The sequence below is a fragment of the Balaenoptera ricei genome, chromosome 8 (assembly GCF_028023285.1).
Source record: "Balaenoptera ricei isolate mBalRic1 chromosome 8, mBalRic1.hap2, whole genome shotgun sequence".
Classification (NCBI taxonomy): domain Eukaryota; kingdom Metazoa; phylum Chordata; class Mammalia; order Artiodactyla; family Balaenopteridae; genus Balaenoptera; species Balaenoptera ricei.
The window spans coordinates 67358882-67382378 of record NC_082646.1 but is presented as its reverse complement, the minus strand read 5'-3'; the positions used below and the strand labels follow the sequence as shown (position 1 = coordinate 67382378).

Below are 23497 nucleotides of genomic sequence, written 5' to 3'. Positions count from 1 at the left end.
TTTTGGTTTCACATATTTTTATCCTAAAATTAACTTAAACCTTTTTTATGGCTGAAATAAGTTTGTAACTGTTCCCTTTTCATATAATATGTTGAGGTAACATCCTCAGATTTCAAAGGGTGAAATAAAGTTTAAAGTAAGTAAGTTTAACTGCTGTTTCCACAAATGGGGGATTAAAACTCTAATGACAACTTCCCCCACAGAAAACAATTATAAAACTGAGACATGGGGAAAGGAAACTTTTCAACAAATGGTATTGGAATAACTGTATATCTGTATAGAAAAGTATGAACCCTGACCCTTACATCATTCACAGAAATTTCCCTGAAATGGATCATAGATGTAAATGGCTAAAGGAAATTATTCAAGCAGAAAATAAATGATAAAAGAAGGAATCTTGGGATATCAGGAAGGAAAAAAGAACAACAGAAAGTAAAATATGGATAAATACAATAGACTTTTCTCCTCCTCTTCAGTTTTCTAAATTATATTTAATGGTTGAAGCAAAAATTGTAACACTGTTTTTGATGTTCTCAATATACGTAAAGGAAATAGTTAAGACAATTATAAATGGGGGAGCACAAAGGGATGTAAAGGGAAGTAAGGTTTCCACACTTCACTAAAATGTCAACACCAATCGACAGTAACAAGATATGTAATGTAATACCCAGAATGACCACTAAAAAAGCTACATAAAAACATACACTCAAAAACACTATAGATAAATCAAAATAGAATTCTAAAAAATGTTCAAGTAATCCACAGAAGGCAGGGAAAAGAAAACGCAGGAAGAAAAAAAAATAGAACTGAAGACAAAAAGTTAAATGACAGACTTCAGCCCTAACATACCAATAATTGCATTAAAAATGGAAATGGTCTAAATAAAACATGATGTAACAGTATGCTTTTTATAAGAAATTTGGTTCAAATATGAAAGTACTGTTATAGAAGTTTTATTTATAATAGCCAGAAATTGCAGGAGGGAGGGGACAAAATCTCCTGAAACAGGTAAATGGCTAAACAAACTGTGGTGCATCCATACCATGGAACGCTACTCAGCAATGAAAAGGGGTGAGATGCTGATACAAGCAACAATTTGAATGGATCTCAAGAGCATGATGTTGAGTGAAGAAAACACAATCTCAAATGATCACATACTGTATGATTCCATTTATATAACATTCTCAAAATGACAAGAATGTAGAGATAGAGAATAATATTGGTTGTGAGGGTTTGGAGATAGTGGGGGAGGGGAATGGGTGTGACTATAAAGGGGTAGCATGAAAAACAAACCAATTGTCCATCAGCTGGTGAACAGATGAACAAATTCTGGTACATGCATGCAAGGAATACTACTCAGCAAGCAAAAGGAATGAAATGTTAATATACACAACAATATGGATGAGTCTTAAAATCATGATCAATGAAAAAAGTCAGATAAATCTCATCACAAGGGACTTCCCTGGTGGCACAGTGGTTAAGAATCTGCCTGCCAATGTAGGGGACACAGGTTCGAGCCCTGGTCCAGGGAGATCCCACATGCCACGGAGCAGCTAAGCCCGTGTGCCACAACTACTGAGCCTGCGCTCTAGAGCCCACGAGCCACAATTACTGAGCCTGCGTGCCACAACTACTGAAGCCCGTGCGCCTAGAGCCTGTGCTCCACAACAAGAGAAGCCACGGCAATGAGAAGCCCGCTTACCGCAACGAAGAGGAGTCCCCGCTCACCGCAACTAGAGAAAGCCCGTGCGCAGCAACGAAGACACAATGCAGCCAAAAATAAATAAATAAATTTATAAAATAAAAAAAAAGTCTCATCACAAGGAGAAAATTTTTTTTCTTTTTATTTTATCTATATGAGGTGGTGGATGTTAACTAAACCTATTGTGGTAATCATTTCACAGCGTATGTAATTCAAATGATCATGTTGTAGCGTTAAACCTATACAGTGATGTATGCCAATTATTTCTCAATAAAAACGGGGAAAATGGGTAAAAAAGACTACAGACTACACAATACATGATTTCATTTATCGGAAACCCTACAAAAGGCAAAATGGTAGTGGTAGAAAAACAGATCAGTGGTTGCCTGGAACCAGTGGTCAGGGGAGGGGGTCGACTTCCAAAGGACATGAGCAAACTTTATAGGATGAGGGAACTGTTCTGTATCCTCACTGTGGTGGTGGTTATACAAATGTATAACCAAATGAACAGTGACCAAAACTAATCAACCTGTAGGCTTAAAATCGGGAAATTTTAGTATATTTAAATTATACTTCACTGAATATGAAAAAAATTTTTTAATTAGTCCAATTTCTTAGTAAACTGGAGTTCTAATTAAAAAAAAAAAAAAAACAGCAGCTCTCTAGTTTCTCTAGAGAAAAATTTGCCAGTGTGATACCCAGAAAGTACTTATAATCCTGGCTGCCTGCTTTCTGGAAGCATGGCAGGAAATAGGTCCAGGGAAATCCCAGTTAAGTGTGCAGAGTTTTACTTTTTCTGTACTGTTTTCAGTCTCATCATTAACCCAGTTGTGCATGGTGTTCCCAAGTCCAGAACTTATCAAGTTTGGTTTTTCCAGAGAACAAACCTCTAATCTCTTGCTTGCAAAAAGGTAGTCATGAGGTAGGAAAGACTACAGGAGATAGGAAAGGACCCTGGAGGTCTCACCACTGCCTCTCTAGACTTACAGCTAGTTCTCATTTTGAGCCCCCCTTTTCCTCCTATACAGGACTTGGGCCTCTGAGTCCTGAGCCTTTCTGGGTTTACAGGGCAAGCTGTTACCTTTTCAAATCATTTTTATCCCAGTGTAGCTTCTCATCTTCTGTCATTTTCTGCTATTCTTCCTTCTGTTTTCCATCTTTCTGAATTTTCTTGGCCTGCTACTGTCTCCCCTCCCTTTCTCCCCACCTCGTTTTCGACTTTTACCTTTTAAAAATTCCTTTCCTTTAATTGAGGGAGAGTTGCTGGGGACTGAGTTTGTATGGCTGAATTTGGCTTAAGTTAAATACAGTATTAAATGAGTTAAATACCCATATTCAACTTGCAGAATTCTGCATACCTAAATATTAGAGTCAGCAAAAGAATCCACTTACAATCAGTAAGAAATTTCAATTAGTTCTGAAACTGAAAACAAAAGTTGACTTTTAATGAAAACTCAATTATTTGTAGGTGAACGCTTCACAAACTGTAGAAAATAATATTGTTCTGGGTCTGAAGACCCCTTTAGTATGATTTCAAATCTAGTCATACTACATTAAAAAAAATTAAAATATAAATTTTTAAAAATTTGTCTGAACCCTTCAACTTAATACTGTCACACATAATAACCTGAGTTCAGGCAAGTCATGGCAAAGTGAGTGTATGACATTAATTGCAGTATTTAAAGAATGCTTGGCTATGATGGGTGTCAGTTTGGGTGAAGTAGATTATTTTGTGCTGAAAAGGGACAATTTGTTCATTCAAAAACAGAAGACTATAGTTAACAAATAGAGCTTTTGATTCTTGCTGACTTAATTATAAGGTAGTGTTTCATCATCTCCTACATAGTGGTTTTAGGCATTAGAAAATGCCTTCTTTGAATACCTTTCAAGTGAACACTAATGCTTTACATGACTCTGGCTTTTGCCAGACAGTTCGAATTAGTGCTATCCTCAGTCTCTCAGGAGCACAAAACAGAGCCAAGCCCCAACAACATTTTAAAAAATAAGTGCAAAATTATGCAGCAGCAAGCAAAACTTCCCCAGGTGGAATGTGTGCCCTGCTTATTAACCATTTCTAACATGCGGGATGCCAAAAGGCAGTCCATGGACGTATGCCTAGACTTGCCCATTAGTACTAATAGAGTTACAAAGAAAACAGATGAAGCGCTGATCTTAAATTAGAACTGCCTCATCATATAAAAAGCCATTGTTTGCGCCAGTATATCCAGGTGTCAGATGAATTATAAATGCTAGATCACAGTTTCATAATAGCAACATCTGGCAGATTTTTTGTTGCTTCTAAAAGAAATTGGCTTAGCTCAAATGATATCATTACAGGATGCTTCCTTTTCTTAAAATAGTTGAACCAAATTCAGAAGGAAAATACATCCAAATACAAAAAAAAATTTTTTTTTTTTTTTTTTACCTAAAATTCCTTTTTAAAATATAATACTAGGGCTTCCCTGGTGGCGCAGTGGTTGAGAATCTGCCTGCCAAGGCAGGGGACACGGGTTCGAGCCCTGGCCTGGGAAGATCCCACATGCCGCAGAGCGACGAGGCCCATGAGCCACAATTACTGAGCCTGCGCGTCTGGAGCCTGTGCTCCGCAACAAGAGAGACCGCGACAGTGAGAGGCCCGCGCACCGCGATGAAGAGTGGCCTCCACTTGCCACAACTAGAGAAAGCCCTCGCACAGAAACGAAGACCCAACACAGCCATAAATTAATTAATTAATTAATTTAAAAAAAAAAAAAATATATATATATATATATAACACTAAGGGCTTCCCTGATGGCACAGTGGTTAAGAATCTGCCTGCCAACGCAGGGGACAAGGGTTCGAGCCCTCCTCTGGGAAGATTCCACATGCCGCGGGGCAACTAAGCCCGTGCGCCACAACTGAGCCTGTGCTCTAGAGCCCGCGAGCCACAACTACTGAGCCCACGTGCCACAACTACTGAAGCCCACGCGTCTAGAGCCCGTGCTCCGCAACAAGAGAAGCCACCGCAATGAGAAGCCCGTGCACCACAACGAAGAGTAGCCCCCACTCGCCGCAACTAGAGAAAGCCCGTGCACAGCAACAAAAAACCAAACTCAGCCAAAAATAAATAAATAGATAAATAAAATTTTAAAAAAATATATATATATAATACTAAGGGAAAAGATATGTATAATATGAATGAAAGCATGACGTATACGAAAGCATCTCCTTTATTCCAGCATTAGAGTAAATCTTTGAGTGAGTCTTAGAACTTCCTCATTATTTCCTACTTTGAGAAAAGCAAGTAACAGTTATAACTTTGCCTTTGAAGTTTATTCAAATTGTAAATTGACTCACTCTGGTCTGGCTTTGTGGTATGATTCTCCTTACAGTTACCCTATGCCAGCACTATGCTAGGTCCTATTCCAAAGAGAAAACCTATTTGCCTTTTAAAGATATGAGCTTTCCCTGTGAGTGCATGTGTGAGGAGCTAAGTCGCCCTCACATAGGTCTATTACTCTAAAATTTATCCATGCATATTGGCAAAATAACCGCAGTTAATTGATTCATGGTGTATTCAAGAGTTTCTGGTGTCTGCCTGCTTCCCAGTCAACTGAAAATTGGCAAAAATTGACACACTCCAAGCTGATTTATAACCAAGCAACTTCACATTAAAGCTTTTAATATTTGAGCCCATAAAGTAAGTCTGAGTTTGCCTATCAGTTTCATTTACTAACTTTTGATCTTTATCAAATTATTCAGCCTCTCTGTGCTTCAATTTCTTTATATATGTATGTATCTCAGAAAGATTAAAAATCTTATGTAAAGTGATTGGCACAGTACAGAAGGTACACAATTAATGCTTATTAAATCTTAATCTGGGAAATAACAAAAACTAGTATTAGCTACCTGTTTTTCTAGGGTGTGTCTAACATACCCATAATTTTTAAAATGTTGATACCATTAAATATAGGGTCTCTTGTAGCTTAATAGTTCTAATTCCTGAAAGCAAAATCCAATTTTAACTTATTATATTTTATTCCCAAAATGTTGATCTTTCCTGGGATTTGAGTCATAGCTTATTTTTATGGGCCTTTAAATTTTACAAAGTGCTTAATGGCATATGGGCAAAAAATAAGACCCTATAAATTCATATTTCTCCAAATTCCATTTCAGATTCTCTTCCTATAAATAAGTGAAATTGGCAGATTTTACTCCATAATGGAAAACAAAACCAAAATGCCTCAAACAGCTTAGTCTTAGTATTTTAAATCTGTATATTTTTTCTCTTCATCAAGATAAATGCAAAATTATTTTGAACAACAGAATCCAGATGATGGCTAAAAGAGGCCTAAAACTCTGTTCATCAGCATATTTGGGGAAATGCTCACATAGAATTAATTTATAGGCTGAGATGCCTGTCATTCCCAATTCTACATAATACAATAAGGCTAAATTTATTTGAAACAGACTTGCCTTTAGGCCCCCCAGATATTGTGGCCAAGAATAAGGAAAACTAATGAAACCAAAAGCTTTTGTTTGAAAAGATCAATAAAATTAATAAACCTCTAGCCAGACTGAGCAAAGAAAAGACACAAATTACCAATATTAGAAATGAGAATGATAACATCCCTACAGATTCTACAGATATTAAAAGGACCATAAAGGAATACTGTGAACAGTTTTGCATCAATAAAATTAAAAATTTAGTTGAAATAGACAAATGCCTTAAAAGACACAAACTACCCCACTCAAGAAGAAATACATAACATGAATACACCTATGTCTATTATGGAAATTGAAATTGTAGTTAAAATCTTTCCACACTGTAAACTTCAGGCCTAGGTGGCTTCACTGGTAAATTCTACCAAGTATTTAAGGAAGAAATAATAGCAGTTCTACAAAAACTCTAACAGAAAATTTAAGCAAAGGGAGTACTTCCCAACTCAGTCTATGAGGCCAGCATTACCCAACTCTGACAAAGACAGGAAAAGAAAACCATAGATCAGTATCCCTGATGATCATAGATTCAAATTTTCTAAACAAAATTTCAGCAAATCAAATTCAACAATATATTTAAAAGGTAATATACCATGGTCAAATGGGGTTTATTCCATGAATGCAGTCAGTTTCACATTTGAAATCAATCAATGTAACTCACCATATTAAGGAACTTAAAAAAAACCATACATCATCTCAATAGATGCAGAAAAAGCATTTGACAAAATATAATATCCATTCCTTGTGAAAATTCTCAGGAATCTTCTCAAACTAAAAATAGTATCTATTTTAAAAAAAAGTACAGCTAACATCATACTTAATAGTGAAAGACTGAACACTTTCCCCCTAAGATCAGGAACAAGACGTGAATGCCTGCTTCACCACCTCTATTCAACATTGTACTAAAGGTCATAGCCATGCAATAAGGCAAGAAAATAGTAATAATAAAGACATTCACGGGACTTCCCTGGTGGTCCAGTGGGTAAGACTCCACACTCCCAATGCAGGGGGCCCAGGTTTGATTCCTGGTCGGGGAACTAGATCCCGCATGCCGCAACTAAGAGTCTGCATGCCACAACTAAGAAGTCCGCATGCCACAACTAAGAGTCCACATGCCACAATGAAGATCCCTCGTGCCGCAACTAAGACCTGGCACAGCCAAAATTAATTTTTTTTAATTAAATCAAATTGAACATTTGGGGGAAAAAATCAAATGATTTCAAAAAGACATCCACGTTAGAAAGGAAGAAGTAAATCTATCTTTTTTTATTTTATTTTATTTTATTTATTTATTTATTTATGGCTGTGTTGGGTCTTCGTTTCTGTGCGAGGGCTTTCTCTAGTTGCGGCAAGCGGGGGCCACTCTTCATCGCGGTGCGCGGGCCTCTCACTGTTGCGGCCTCTCTTGTTGCGGAGCACAGGCTCCAGACGCGCAGGTTCAGTAATGTGGCTCACAGGCCTAGTCGCTCCGCGGCATGTGGGATCTTCCCAGACCAGGGCTTGAACCCGTGTCCCCTGAATTGGCAGGCAGATTCTCAACCACTGCGCCACCAGGGAAGCCCCAAGTAAAACTATCTTTATTCACAAACAACATGATTGTCTATGGAATCTATCCCCCCCCCAAAAAAAAGAAAAACAGCTACTAGAATAAATGAGTTTAGCAAGGCTGCAGAATACATGCTCAGTATACAAAAATCAATACTAGCAATAAACCATTGGAAAACTGAAACTTAAAAATCATTACCATTTACAACAGTATCAAAAAACATGAAAGAAATCTAGCAAAATACATTAAAGACCTGGACACTGAAACTATAAAACATTACTAAGAGAAATTAAAGACCTAAATAAATCAAGAAATACCTGTTGTTCATGGATCAGAAAACTCAATGTTGTTAAGATGTCAGTCTCCCCAAATTAATCTCAAGATTCAGTGTAATCACAATAAAAGTCCTAGGAGGCTATTTTTTAGAAATTGGCAAACTTATTCTAAAATCCATATGGAAATGCAAAGGATCTAGAATAGCCAAAACAACTTTGAAAAAGAACAAAAGTGGAGGACTAGCACTATCTGATTTTATTATAAAGGTAGAGTAATCAAGACAGTGTGATAATTGGTACAAAGATAGACAAATAGATCAATGGAATAGAAGAGAGTCCAGAAATAGTTCCATACATATATGATATATGGACAACTGATTTTTGACAAAGATACAAAAGTAATAGGTAGAAATATGATGTTACTTATTTGTGGAATCTAAAATGATACAAATAACTTATTTACAAAGCAGAAATGGACTCACAGACCTAGAAAACAAATTTATGGTTACCAAAAGGCAAACGGGATGGGGAGGGATAAATTAAGAGTTTGGGATTAGCAGATACAAACTACTACATTTAAAATAGATAAAAAACAAGGTCCTACTGTATATATAGCACAGGGAACTGTGTTCAATGTCCTGTAATAAACCATTATATATATATATATATATATATATATATATATATATATATATATATATATATATATTAAAAACTGAACCACTTTTCCGTACACCAGAAACTAATACAACATTGGAAATCAGCTATATTTCAATAAAAAATTTTTAATTTAAAAAATTTAAAGCAATAGGTAGAGAAAGACTAGTCTTTTCAACAAATGGTACCAGACAGTTGGATTTCCAGATGCAAAAAAAAATTAACTTTGACCCATACCTTGAATCAATATAAAAATTAATTCAAAAGGGATCATAGATCTTAAATGTAAGACCTACTATAAAACTTCTAGAAGAAAACATAGGAAGAAATCCTTGTGATCTTGGGTTATTAGGCAAGGATATCTTAGATTCAACACCAAAAGCATCATCCATAAAAGAAAAAATTGATAAATTAGACTTCGTCAAAATTAAAACCTTTTGTTCTTCAAAAATCACTGTTAAGAAAATGAAAAGACAAATCACAGAGTGGGAGAAAACATTTGCAAATCATGTGTGCGGGAGGACTCGTATCCAGAATATATAAAGAATTCTCAAAACAATATATAAGAAACAACCAACCTATTTTTTTTAATGGCAAAACATTTATACTGACTTCATCAAAGATATATAGGTGAAAAATTAGCACATTAAGATACTTGACATCATTTATCATTAGGAAATGCAACTTAAAATCAAAATAAAAGGGCTTCCCTGGTGGCGCAGGGGTTGAGAGTCTGCCTGCCAATGCGGGGGACACGGGTTCGAGCCCTGGTCTGGGAGGATCCCACATGCCGCGGAGCAACTAGGCCCGTGAGCCACAGTTACTGAGCCTGCGCATCTGGAGCCTGTGCTCCGCAACAAGAGAGGCCGCGATAGTGAGAGGGCTGCGCACCACGATGAAGAGTGGCCCCTGCTTGCCGCAACTAGAGAAAGCCCTCGCACAGAAACGAAGACCCAGCACAGCCATAAATTAAAAAAATTAAAAAAATTTTAAAAAGCCAGACCCTTAGCTCTTTTTAGGAGGGGTTATATTTAAAAAAAAAAAAATCAAAATAAGATATTACTAAATACCTATTTTAATGACTAAAATTTTAAAACTGACCACCCCAAGTGTTAGCAAGGATGTGGAAGAACTGGAACTTTCTAACACTGCTGGTGGGAATATAAAATTATACCATTGTTTGAGAAAACAGTTCTTAAAAACTTAAACATACCTACCTACCAGATGATTCAGCATTCCATTTCTAGGCAGTTACGCAAGAGAAATGATGTCCTTATGCCCATAAAAAGACTCATACATAACTGTTCACAACATTATATGTAATAACCAAAAATCTAGAAGCAACTCAATGTCCATCCACAGGTGAATGAATAAACAAATTGTGGTATATCCATGCAGTAGAATACTACTTAGCTGTAGAAAGGAATTTACTACTGCTAACCCAACAACATGGATGGATCTCAAATAATTATGCTTAGTGAAAGAAGGCACGCAAAAAAAGAGTACATACTTATGATTCCATTTATATAAAGTTCTAGTAAATGCAAATTAATCTGTAATGACAAAAAGCAAATCAGTCATTGCTTGCAGAGGAGGGTGCAGGAAGATGCAAAAGGAGCACAAGGAAACTTTTGGGAGTTGTGGATGATATGTTCACTATGTCAATTGTGGTGATGATTTCACAGATGTGTGGAGATGTCAGAAGGTATCAAATTGTACACTTTAAATATATGCAGCTTATTGTATGTCAATTATACCTCATTAAAGTTGTTAAAAAAAAAAATCCTGCGTCTAACAAACCTCTAAACTCTCATGCATTCCCTGTAATAAGTTCTTAGAGGCAGTCTCTTTGGCCTGATCCCATTTCATCTATTAAAACAATACTTAACAGGAGAAGGAAGCACGTGGATTGTGCCTAGTGGAGACCACTGTGGCAGGATACAGCAGAAGAGGCCAGGTGTCCCATTGACAAGGAAGAAAAAAAGCCAATTAACTGGACAAATTGAGTCCCTGGGATGTAGGACTAAATGGTGGAGAAAGCACCAGATTTTGTCTTGTGAATACGATCAGGTCTTTGTTTCTCATTATAGTAAAAAAAACATTTCAGAAAATCCCTTGTATTTCTTAATGTCGGATTCCAAATGTGGTTATCTAGGCATTAATCAACTCAGCATTTGATTCAGGTCAATTTGATTTTTTTTTTTTCATTGAAGAAATTTTCATATGCTTGTTGCTTAAACTGTTGCTACACAGTAAAAAAAAAAAAAAAGAAAAACAAATTGTTCAGCATCTTCTCTTCCACTTCCAACAGACCTGATAACTAACTCCAGTATGGGGACAGACTGGTTTTTTTTCCCCAAGCAGTTAGCAACTGCAGGTGCCATTGTGGCACACAGATGCAGACACACTGCTGCCCCCAAGCTCTCGCACCTTGATGTTTTCTAAGCACCAATTCCAATTCAAGCAAGGCTAGTGCCAGCGGCCTTGGAGAAGTCTCTAGCCTTTCTAACGTAATTGTGGAGTGCAGGGTTTGTGGTGAGGCCAGTCACTCAGTACAGTGGCCTATGAAAGCATTTTTCCACTTGTAGAGGAGTTTTGCTTCCAGTCCTAGCATCTGATCTCCCTGAAATGCCTGTAAGTTCAACTTAAGGTCATATTCATTATCATTTCCATTCTCCTTTACCTCAGAAGTGGGTCATTAAAATTATATTCCTAAGCATATTAAATATCAGAATAATCAAGGAAAGATACAGTTATGTGTGAGGCAAGTGGTTTTTATGGAGAACAGTCATTGAGAGAAATGTTTTGTTATTCTAGAGCTTTGTTTAATAAGTTTTTAAAAGAGTTTTTAGAACTGTCATGGACTGGGTCAGTGGAAATAGCCCTGAACTCTTCTTCCCCTGGACACAGTGAGCCAAGGGTCTGGCCTGTGATTACTGAGGTTTATTCCAAGGGCTGTGGGGGCAAAGTTGTTCTTGGAGCTCACCCTGCCCAAGCACATTGCAGATTCTCCTCCCTGAGATTCTCAGATTGGTAGAGAACCAAGTTCTATCCTCTTGGACCTGTCTCCTTCTTCTGTCCCACCACCCACAATCCAGGTCACCCCCCTCCATCATGTGCGCACCAGCCCCTTGAGGTGGTGCTACTGATTCTGAACCAGGAACCCAGGCTAAAGAGTTTAAGTTCTAAAACCTGGAATATGGCGCACAACCTCGCTATTCAGAGCCACGTCCCAGTTGTCTCATGGAGAGCGTTCCTGTCCTGGGGAGACCAGAACCAACTGGAAGGGCAGTGGCTCAGGTCAAGAAAGCAGGTCCACAGTATACACACCCATTGCTTAAGAGTCAAACTCTGTTTTTTGTTTTTGTTTTTGTTTTTAATTTTATTTTATTTATTTATGGCTGTGTTGGGTCTTCGTTTCTGTGCGAGGGCTTTCTCTAGTTGCGGCAAGCGGGGGCCACTCTTCATCGCGGTGCGCGGGCCTCTCACTATCGCGGCCTCTCCCGTTGCGGAGCACAGGCTCCAGACGCGCAGGCTCAGTAATTGTGGCTCACGGGCCCAGCCGCTCCGCGGCATGTGGGATCTTCCCACCCCAGGGCTTGAACCCGTGTCCCCTGCATTGGCAGGCGGATTCTCAACCACTGCGCCACCAGGAGAGCCCCCAAACTCTGTTTTAATACATCTTCTTAACATCCATTTTATGTTGTATTACTTATGATCTAAAATTTTAGTTCAATGTAAAAGCCAGAAAAAATGTTATAAGAAAAAAAACCTTTAATCATCACAGAAAACTAGGTTTCTAATCAGATGATAAACATTGATAAAATCACTGATATCCAGATCATGACTTTAAATTCCCACTGATCTGTTAGGTAATCAACATACTGCACACATGTCTGCTCTGTTTGGCTGACCAAGTGTTGGTCTACATTGCCAAATTAAAACATGGAGAGGAAAGCTGGCTTTTAGACAGCCTGCCTGCAGTATTCATTTGAAACAGCTTTTAAGTAAATACAATTATGATTGGAACTTATCTCAACCAAGCAAAATTCTCTAATTGGTCATGAGAGAGTGAGCAATCCAAAGGTGAGATTGCGGGGTGGACTGGGGAGCGTCACAAGGTCATCAGCCTATCTTCTGCCAACATGAGACGGCTCCATGGAGTCTGCGTACAGGGTGCCTAAAGCTATAGCTCAGTGACCATTCCGGACCCTGCCTTGCTCCCACCCTCCCATGTCATTCCCTCATCCTTCTTCCTCTCCCAGTGACCTCACTAAGTTACTGATGGAAAATTAAGGTTAAAAGGCATAAGCTCCTCCCCCTTCCCTTGGCACTTGAACATACCTTTCTTCTTATCTACTCTTCTGTCCCTCCTCATTTTTAAGGCTGTTCCCTGTTTCTGGACCCTTAGCCTCATGCATTCTTGCTTTCCCAGTGTCTTACTCTCTTAGTTATCAGCTCTTTCTCCACAGTTTATTCTCTCTCTATTGGCGCCTTCTACATTGCCCTCAGACAGTCACACATTTCTTTAGTCAGGAAAACGTCTCTTGCTCTCCCCCCAAACCACCACCTTCTCTTCTCATTCCTGTCACTGCCAAACTTCTGTAAGTGTAATTTTTCTTATTGTATTACACACTATTACACCACAAATGCCTAGAAACAAGAACCACAACTTATGATAATTTGTATATCAAGTATCTAGCACAGTATAAAGTAGTGAATGAGGCACAGACCGAGGAGCCTAACAAGCCAGGGTTCAAATTTGGGCTCACTAGTTGCTGTGAATGACCTTGGGTAAATTATTTAATCTTGCTCATCTTCAGCTTCCTCATTTGTAAAGCGGGGGAGGGGAGGGTAATAATTGTTTGTCATCTTCAGAGGATCTGAATAGACATTTTTCCAAAGACATACAAATGGCCAAAGGTACATGAAAAAGTGTTCATCACTCACTAATCATCAGGAAAATACAAATCGAAACCACAATGAGACATCACTTCACACCTGTTAGAATAGCTGTTATCAAAAAGACAAGAGGTAACAAGTGTTGGTGAGGATGTGGAGAAAAGGGAACCCTTGTTGGGAATGTAAATTGGTGTAGCCACTATGGAAAACAATATGGAGGTCCCTCAAAAAGTTAAAAATAGAACTACCGTATGACCCAGCAGTCCCACTTCTGGATATATCAGAGGGAATGAAATCATTATTTCAAAGAGATACCTGTACTTCCACATTCATTGCAGCATTATTCACGATAGCCAAGAAGTGGAAATAATGTAAGTGTCCATCTACAGATGAATGGATAAAGAAAATGTTATATATATATATAAACATGAGAAATTCATTCAGTCATGAGAAAAAAGGAAATCCTGCCATTTGCAACAATGCGGATGGAATCTGAGGGCATTATGCTAAGTGAAATAAGTCAGAGAAAGATAAATACTGTATGATCTCACTTATAGGTAGAATCTAAAAAAGCCTTACTCATAGAAACAGAGTAGAATGGTGGTTACCAGGGGCTGGAGGCAGGGGGATGGAGAGATGTTCGTCTTCCAGGTATAAGAGGAATAAGTTCTGGAGATCCAGTGTACACCATGGCGACTATAGTTAACAATACTGCATTCTATACTTGAAAGTTGCTAAGAGAGTAGATCTTAAATGTTCTCACCACCACCAAAAAAAAAAAAAGTAATTGTATGAGGTTATGGAGGTGTTAACTAACCCTCTTGTGATAATCATTTCACAATAGATATGTGTATTAAATCATCACACTGTACACCTTAAACTTACACAATGTTATATGTCAGTTATATCTCAATGAAGCCGGAAAAAAAAATAATGCCTATCTTGCAGTGTTGTTATGGAGATTATATGAGATTATGTTTATAAAAAAACCCCTAGCATGGTGTCTGGCAAAAGGCTGGTTCCTTTCCAACTTCCACTCATGGTAGGGATTCAGTTGACTGAGTGACCAAATGGTCTCCTGCATATTTCAGGTCAGCACTCAGTGGCATGGCATCCACTTTTTGTTCCATTTGATTCTTATTCTTTTCTTTGCCTTGTGTGTTTCAGGTTCACAACCAGTATCCAACTGAGTTTGAATTCAATCCCTATTACTTAAAGTTCTTGGCTTTCCACTATGTGTCTAATCGCTTTAAAACATTTCTCCTGGATTCAGACTATGAAAGATTAGAGCACGGTACGTGTTTGCATGCCCTTGTTCCATCTTTCTTGTTAGTTTTATGTTTTTAATTAAAGACACTAATAAAATAACCACCCCCAAGTGTGGCAAGGCCACTTTAAGGTTTTACTCTACAAACTACGAAAGTAGAATGGACATGAATGAGTGAGATTATGTGCTGTGTTAGCTCTTAGGGGCTGCAAGTGGTCATCATGTAGCACCTTTGAAAAGTTAAATCTGCTTATTACTATTTTATTATCTCCAAGCAGTATCACTGTTTGTGGAGAAACACTTGACTCATAGTTTTTCCAACCCTGGTACACTCTGGTAGGTAAGCTGCCTGCCCCTGGAAGCAGTTTGTATAGCAGTTACGGCCATGGGCTCTGGAGCAAACAGAATAGTTAAATTTCAACACTGCCAGTTACCAGCCAAGTACCTTGGACAGGTTAGGTACCTCTCTGAGTTTCCTCATCTTTAAAATGAGGATAATAATATCACCCACCCCTTTGGGCCAGGATGATCACATTAGGAAATATTTGTAAATTTCTTAGCACAGTTGCTAGCACAAAGTAAGAACCCAGTAAATTTTAGACATCACCACTGTTATTAACATTTTTAATAGCAGTAATAGTTGTAAAGTGTAGATTCTCAAAAGCCAGTCAGCCCCTGTGAAAACGTTTCCCCAAGGGGACTTTTACATTCTTACTTTTGCTGTTTTTATAGGGAGGGGGAAAGGGGGATACACATGAGTATTTTTGTTAAGAAGACAAGTAAATAAAGAAAATCAGTATATTATATATACTATTTATTTTCAGTATATTATATATACCTGAATATTCATAAAGAAGACTCTCTTAATGGCTGAAAATATTTACTAATGTTCTCAGTTTAAAATATGAAAGCAAAGAAATACTGCTTTTCAGTGCATGCTATTAAAATTATCTAGTATGATATTTCATACTTTTGGTAAAGGAGACAGCACTGGTGAGACCATTTCCTTTCCTGTTTGTACTTCCAGACCTTTGTTGACTCATAAAATTGTCATTCCACACATCATAATCAGAAACCTTAATTTTTTAAGCACCCGTGTGTTGGGAAGACATTAAGTAGAGCTGGTTACAGTGGACATTAGAGTCACTTGGGGAACTTTTTAAAATGACTGATGTCTGGGGCCCATCCTCAGAGATTCTGATTTAATGGGTCTGAGGTGAGACCTAGGCACTGGGATTTTTTTAAGCCCTTTTTTTTAATGAGTGGCCAGGGTTGAGAGCTACTCTTCTGCACTCTACAGTTGAAAGGTAGAGAAGAAATATTAATTAGTCTTGGGGGCCCCTCATATTATAGGATTTTGTGCAGCCTTGGGCATGAGACCTTCTTTTATGATAAATAAAATGCTTGTTGACTTTTGACTGAATCTTTTCATTCAAAGCAAGACAGCACTACTACGAGAGGCACCCTTCCTGGCCTTTTAAAGAAACACCTCCTGCCTCACCCTAACACATCTTCCTCTCTATTAAAAATAAAGTGGGCTCATGTGAGTAACAGATTGACTGTTGGAAAGGTACAAATATAGTACCTGAAGTGCCCCCCCTAAATTCAGCTTTTGTTTTTAACTCATCCAAGGATACGGACCACATCCTTCTGACATCCAAAGTCTCCATGACCATGATTTGTGGTATATATAAACTACCAAAGAAAACACTTTAAATAGCTTCATAATAAACAGCCAACAACTTAAAAAAGAAACATAAAATTATGTTTTTAACTGAGTTTCATCAAATCATTTTCCTTCCATTTTCTCTTGAAAAATGTGTAGAATGTCTCCTGGCATGGACCTCTGTGAATCTAGATATAGATGTGCGATGTCGATTGGAAGGGAGTCATGCTGTCCTGCTAAATGCTTGGGAAAACTTTATCCCAGGTTTTCCTTCCATTTGGATTTGTTTCCATATAGCTATGAAGTCCATTCCTATCTTTAGCTTTGCAGTCATTTTCTAAGGCTTCTGCACGTGTGCTGCTGTTTCTAGAGCCGTGTAAAATATTCCATTTTTCATCTGCTACATGCATCATATTTTTAGGCAAACTGTTGATTTATTTGACTTTTGTTTTGCTGATTTTTCTTTTTTGGGGGGGGATTTACAGGAACTTTATTTGATGATAAAGGAGACAAGCATGCCAAAAGAGGAATTTGTATTTGGGAGTGTATCGATAGAATGCACAAGAGGAGTCCCATTTTCTTTAATTATTTATATTCACCAGTGGAAATAGAGGTACAGAAAGAAAGCATTTATGTTTCATTTTTGGAATATTTTGTGTTAAAGTTTTCCTTACTTTTTGAGCATATATAAGCTGTTTAAGCGTTTTATAAACATTTGACTAGGTTTCATACTAGAAGCTATTTAAAAGTTGATACACTATGGGTTTAGGTTATGATGGAATGGAGACTGATACCAAATTCTTGACCACAAAAATTAGGAGCTGGCCCCCCAAGCATAGAAAGGATAACTTCAAGAAAGTCAGAGCAAGTCAACTTTCCCTGGGAAGAAAGAACAAACAAAACTTGAAACCTTAGCAGGTCATGTAAGCAGAAAAGATTTCCCTAGCAGATAAGATTTCCCTAAGTCCATTTGTACCAAAGCCATGGAAGAACCCCTATGAGAAGCAGGGATGTTTGGAGCCCAGCCCAAGAAGGATGACCTCTCAGGGACAGCCATCCTCTGCCATGCATGTCTGCATGAAATAGGCTCTGCAGTGGAGTAGACCACCTTACTCAGGGGCAAGAAGGCCTGGCCCTGGGCCCCATGTAATAGGACCTCACCCTGGCCTTTCTCCAGATGCACCCTTCTCATGAAGTGAGGTATATGAGAAACCAAGGGTACACGCTTGGATGCCTCTCCTTCACCTAGACCATGCTCTGGCACTTCAAGATTCCTTGCCCAAATTCAAGTTACTCACCAGACCACTTCCCCAAGCCTGTTCCCCAAGCCAGTAAATGTATCCCTAAGCCAAAAGGGCAGCTAAGGAGTAGCTCTTTGGACAGGGAGCAGACAAGAGTTTAGCTGCATGGGCTGGGGTATATACACATGTTCATAAGAGACCCTCAGAATATAGGACAGAGCTGGGTCAAGAGAAGCAGGGCTTTAGGCCAAGAACTGGGAGCTGGGACCAGCTTCCCCAGTGCCACGACTTCCTGGTGTAGAATTCCCAGAAGTCCAAGAATTCTCAATTGGAGCCTGGCCTTCTAGGTCATTAGGAAGTTATATTTGACAAGGTAGGAGCATAGAACATATTTTATCTAATAGTTATATTGATGTATAATGTTTAAATATATAGATATATGGTATTTGAACCTCTATTCATACTTTTTCCCTGGACCCTGCAATGTTAGGGGCTGGCCTGCCAGTAAGCTTGGGGCACTTTGGGGTCAAGATGAAACTATATTTCAGAATTTTCTTTATACAGGCCCTGAAGCCCAATGTAAACGTTTCCAGCCTCAAGAAGTGGGATTACTATGTAGAGGAGACCCTTTCCACAGGGCCTTCATATGACTGGACAATGCTGACCCCTAAGCAGTTCCCCTCCGAAGACTCTGAACTGGCCAGAGGAGCTGGGCCCCAGAGCCAGAGGAGAACAGTGTGGCCATGCTATGATGATGTCAGCTGTGCTCAGCCCGATGCTCTCACCAGCCTTGTCAGTGTAAGTCAGCCATGTGTAGACACACTCCTAGGGCACCAGGGGACCTGGAGGCACATGAGGCCTCAGGAACTGAGCTTAGTTAAGACTGGTTCACCAGCTCCTGGACATAGCTCTCCTTACTTTGGGTTAGCATTATAGCTAGCACTGCAGGAGTATGAGGACACCAGATTTGCTCCCATGGATCAGTGGGGAACCAGGCTCAGGTACTGGCAAAGAGTCTCAGTAAAAGTGAGCTTTTCAGCGTTAGAAGGAAGCATTCGAGCAAATGGAGCAATTTGCAGCTTCGCAGCTGTTTTAGCTGGCCAAGCAGCCTGAGTCAGGCCTGGGTTATGGCTTTTGTGGGTGCCTTACTTCCTCTGGTCAGAGAAGTGTGGGTAGCTGATGGCCTGATGGGAGCACTGCCAACCATCTTCTACAAGGAATATTCTGGAGTGAAGCCATCCTGGCAGTAGCTACCCTGATGAGAACAGCAGCCCTGAGGAAAGAGTTTGAGCCCAGATGTGGGCCAAGCAGTTCCTGAAGAGCCTTCTCCGTCCAGTTTCCTGACCAGGAGGGAGCATGCTTCAGTGAAAGCACTGTCACAGAGGCTGCCGCTCTGCTCTCCAGCTTCCCTGTCTGAAGGAAGCTCCAGTCCTTGGGCATTTCTTGGTTCGTTCTTTCTACATCTGGTTTGAATCATCAGAGTTGAGGGGTTCCTCTGTCAAGGACAGACTTCTCATATACCTCAGCTATGACAGTTTGGACACCGGCCCAGTGCTTGACCTTTTGCTGTGGCCATCAGATGTCCTATGGGCTGGCCAAGGGTGAAGGTGTTTGGGATATTTATTTCATCTCTCTATTTAAGCCATCTGTACAAAAAGGCCCGGTTACAGATCCTAATAAATCATCTTTGCCACAATGCATCACACCAGCTAGAGTTCCCACCTCTATTCCTGGCTTGGGAGACTTCTGAGGCCCCATGCTTACCATGGTTTTTCACTGCCCTCTGGCCATGCTGTTCATCTAGTACAGAGGGGGTGTGGCTCTGGGGAACATCCTGATTTCTATGAAATACTTATCTGTCAGAAAACTTTTAATTACTTTGCAGGAAATTGAAAGACTGGAGCATAAATTGAACCAAACACCTGAGAAGTGGCAGCAGCTATGGGAACGGGTAACTGTGGACCTTAAAGAAGAGCCCAGAGCAGACCGTGTGAGTTGGCAAAGCCCTTTGAAGAGCTACTTCTGAGCTCCTGGAGGGCGCTAGGTCAGGTGGGGCCTCTGCCACAGGTAATTCAGGAGGTTTATGGCCAAAGGGGGGAGGGTCATGCCCTGAGGGTCCAGGGCAGAAAGCTCCAGATGACTGGGTACTTCCTGAGTGTCTCGCTTTACCACAGTGACATAATACTTATGTTCCAGGGCCCCGTATCCAGGGGAAATTACTGGGTTCTTTTCTATCTCAGCGCCTCTGTGGTTTCAGCTGATCTACCACATGAGGGAGGAGGGGAATGCCAAGACCTTGTTTGTGCCAGAGAAATAATCAGAGAAAATGAAATGTTTTAAATGAGCAAACTATGCTGCTTTCTGTTGTTCACACCCCCTTTTTGTTTCTGAATTAAGAAACATTTATCGTAAAGATATTTTAAAACCAAATACTCTGTTTTCTGCTTCTCACAGCCCCTTCACCTGTGGTATGTGGAAGGGCTGTGCTGAGCGCCATCTACACTTTGCATCTGTTAACCCACAGTGAGGGGGCGGCGTCTCAGCTCAGGCACGCTGGGACAGGCTCAGGTCACACAGCCGATACGTGGGGCGGCCACCAGTCAAAGTCTGGCCACACCAGACTGACTCCAAGTGCAACAGAAGGGAAGTTAGGACAGATGAGTGTTCTGAAGAGCACTTCAGGAAAGGAGAGGTCGGCAGGGTCAGATGTCACAGAGGAGTCAAGGAGAAGGGAGTGTAGAAGAAAGCCTCCAATGTGGTAAGAAGGGGTCCTTGGGGTGCCTTCTCTTGCCTTCAGATGGCAACTCAGGAGTTGTTATCAGACAGGCCACAGGTAGGTGATGTCTTACTGCTTTTTTTCTCAGAAGAATAAAATAGTTTCTTAATTTTTTTTCTGATTATGAAAGTGAGATATGTGTATTCCTTTAAATGAGACAATACACAGAAAGTTATGAAATAGACAGAAATCACCCAAAATTTATAACCTAGAAATAAACCACTATGCCATCAAACTTGTTTTATAATTCTAAAGACACATATAAAAGGGATTTACGGGCTTCCCTGGTGGCGCAGTGGTTGAGAATCTGCCTGCCAATGCAGGGGACGCGGGTTCGAGCCCTGGTCTGGGAAGATCCCACATGCCGCGGAGCAACTCGGCCCGTGAGCCACAATTACTGAGCCTGCGCGTCTGGAGCCTGTGCTCGGCAACGAGAGGCCGCGATAGTGAGAGGCCCGCGCACCGCGATGAAGAATGGCCCCCGCACCGCGATGAAGAGTGGCCCCTGCTTGCCACAACTAGAGAAAGCCCTCGCACAGAAACTAAGACCCAACACAGCCATACATACATACATACATACATACATACATAAAAAGAATGTAAGCAGACAAGAATAGCATTAAAAAAAAAAAAAGAATCCATTGAGTTATTTAAAAAAAAAAAAAAAGGGATTTACTATACATGCAGTTTTAAAAACCTGCATTTTTTTTTTTTACTTAATATGTGGCATACATGGCCTTCAGTTTGTCACTGTATGTAAATCGGCATCATTTTTAATGGCTGTCTAGAAGTCCATTGTATGGAAATACCTTTTTTTTTTTTTAAGCAGTCGCATAATGATAGACATTTAAGTGGTTTCTAGTTTTCTGCTAGTTTCCTAAAAAACTCCAGGATAAACATCTTTTTATATATATTTTACACATACATATATACGGTCCAGTTTTTTCCTCGAGGTAAATTTTTAGAAGTGAAATTATCGGATCAGTTGCTTAAAGTCTTTGGAAAGCTTTCCTAGCTCCTGTTCTGTCTTTTTCAGCCCCAGAGACACCCTTTGGGCTCCCCAGGAATTGTGTCTACCAACCTCCCTTCCTATCAGAAGAGGTCTCTGCTGCATCTCCCGGACAGCAGCATGGGGGAGGAGCAGAGCGCCAGCATCTCCCCATCCAACGGAGTGGATCGGAGAGCAGCCACGCTGTACAGCCAGTACACGTCCAAGAATGATGAAAACAGGTTGACGTTGCTGAGCCCTGCCGGGTGTAGTGAAAAGGCTCTCCCCCACCCTGCCCTCGGCCACACCGCGGGCCCTTTAATAAGCTAGGCCTGTGCCGTGCCGCCTTCTGTAAACTCAAAATGGATCCGCTTTAATCCTTTGTTTCTGTTTTAAATGCATTAGATGGTTCTTGGAAGAGGAAAAGTCAAAATTACAACTAAAATAATTCCAAGAGGTTGTAGTTATTTGTGGCGGGTCCTGACTGCTGTTGTCTGTCTGCCAGATCTCTTGAGGGAATATGCGTCAGTGAGCACTTTTTCAGGGGCAAACTTCAGAAATCCAGCGCACGCTAGCTCAAGCAGAAAGGAATTTACTCACATAAATTGGGAAGGCCAAGGATGTGCCAGTTTCTCGCACAGCATCTTCAGGCTTCTGTTGTTTGCCAGCTCTGCTTTCTCCTATGGGCTGCATCTACCCCAACATGGTATAAAAAATGGCTACTGAGAGCTCCAAACCTCACAAGTTTGGTAATTCCAGCAGAAAGAGGCAGCCCTTCCCCAAAGGTCTAATAGAAAAATTCTAGGGGGAGCTCTGATTGATCTTTTTTGGATCATCTGGGAGAAATAGGGGCTTGACCAACAAAAACAACAGATATCCCCTTTACAGCACTTTTTAAATGAAAAATCAAATTAACTGCTATGTCATCATTACTTCTAGGTCCTTTGAGGGAACGCTCTACAAAAGAGGGGCTTTGCTGAAAGGTTGGAAGCCCCGCTGGTTCGTTTTGGATGTAACGAAACATCAGGTAATAAATACCATCACAGCCTATAGGAATCACTTCTCCCTAGGCTAGGCTTGGTCCCCGGCTGTTGTGTGACTCTCAGCAGAAAGGCACAGCCTTCATGTACTGAATGCTTTCCTAAGGCCTCTCATATGCTGCCTGAGGCTCCTCCATGGACCCAGTGAGGAGCAGTAGCCCTGAGACTGAGCGCGGCAGCCTGCTGAGAGAGTGCAGGTGTGTGCAGGCAGAGGCAGTGACTGCTGAGCCCAGAGCATTAGGAGCAATAGAACTCTGCCTTTTAATGCTCATGTTCTCTCCTGCTGCCTGCTCTTAAAGCCCAGGCCAAGAGAGGACCTGAGGTTTTCAGCTTGTTGCATACCACATGCACATACAGAACCCATGCCTGTGAATACTCCCCAGAATACAGATTACCTTCATCTTTGCAGCATAACGCATCCATTCAAAATCGAGGGTGTTCATTTATTCAACAAACATTTATTGAACATTTTCTCTGTGCCCATCACTGTACTTGGTCCTAAAGAAGGCATCATTATCCCTCAAAGGTGACAGCAACAGAGGATGGAGGGAGCCCTGAAATAGGCAGAAGGGGATGTGCCCACCCAAGCCTGAAATCCACAGTGGGCAAGTACTAGACTGGACCTCCCAGACCACGCTGGGAAGCCTTTTCCCCACTGCTAGGTTCTTTGCTGTGGCTGTAGCACCCAGCACAATCCTGAGTGTCAGAATCTTTGCTCCAGTGACCTTGGTTGCGGTGGAACCCAGCCCTTCTGCACCCTTCACTAGTGAGAGTCGCATGGCCTCCCACGTTCTGACCACAGACCTCACTCTACCTTGGACCTGACCAGTCAGCCTTGAGCAGCTTCTCAATGCATTCATGTCCAACATGGAGTCTGTTCAGAAAGACACGGACTGTTAGGCCAGTACAGTGCTCTCGCTGGACCTGCATCTAGATGGCTCCTGACAGATGGACACTT

General features: G+C 40.4%; 1 protein-coding gene and 1 long non-coding RNA gene across 5 annotated transcripts in view; one reads left to right on the top strand and one right to left on the bottom strand.

Annotated features, from left to right (window-relative positions):
• LOC132370659 (uncharacterized) overlaps window positions 1-23497 on the bottom strand; it is a 51262-nt gene that overhangs the window by 9143 nt on the left and 18622 nt on the right. The gene's annotated exons all lie outside the window — the stretch shown is intronic.
• The window catches only part of SBF2 (SET binding factor 2), a 470059-nt gene that overhangs the window by 442232 nt on the left and 4330 nt on the right, over window positions 1-23497 (top strand). For all 4 annotated transcript variants that reach the window (XM_059931110.1, XM_059931111.1, XM_059931112.1 and 1 more), the window contains 6 exons: window positions 14729-14855; window positions 16980-17107; window positions 18300-18533; window positions 19621-19725; window positions 21548-21741; window positions 22439-22526. In XM_059931110.1, coding sequence (XP_059787093.1) covers window positions 14729-14855; window positions 16980-17107; window positions 18300-18533; window positions 19621-19725; window positions 21548-21741; window positions 22439-22526 — 876 coding nt within the window. The remainder of the gene's footprint in view (window positions 1-14728; window positions 14856-16979; window positions 17108-18299; window positions 18534-19620; window positions 19726-21547; window positions 21742-22438; window positions 22527-23497) is intronic.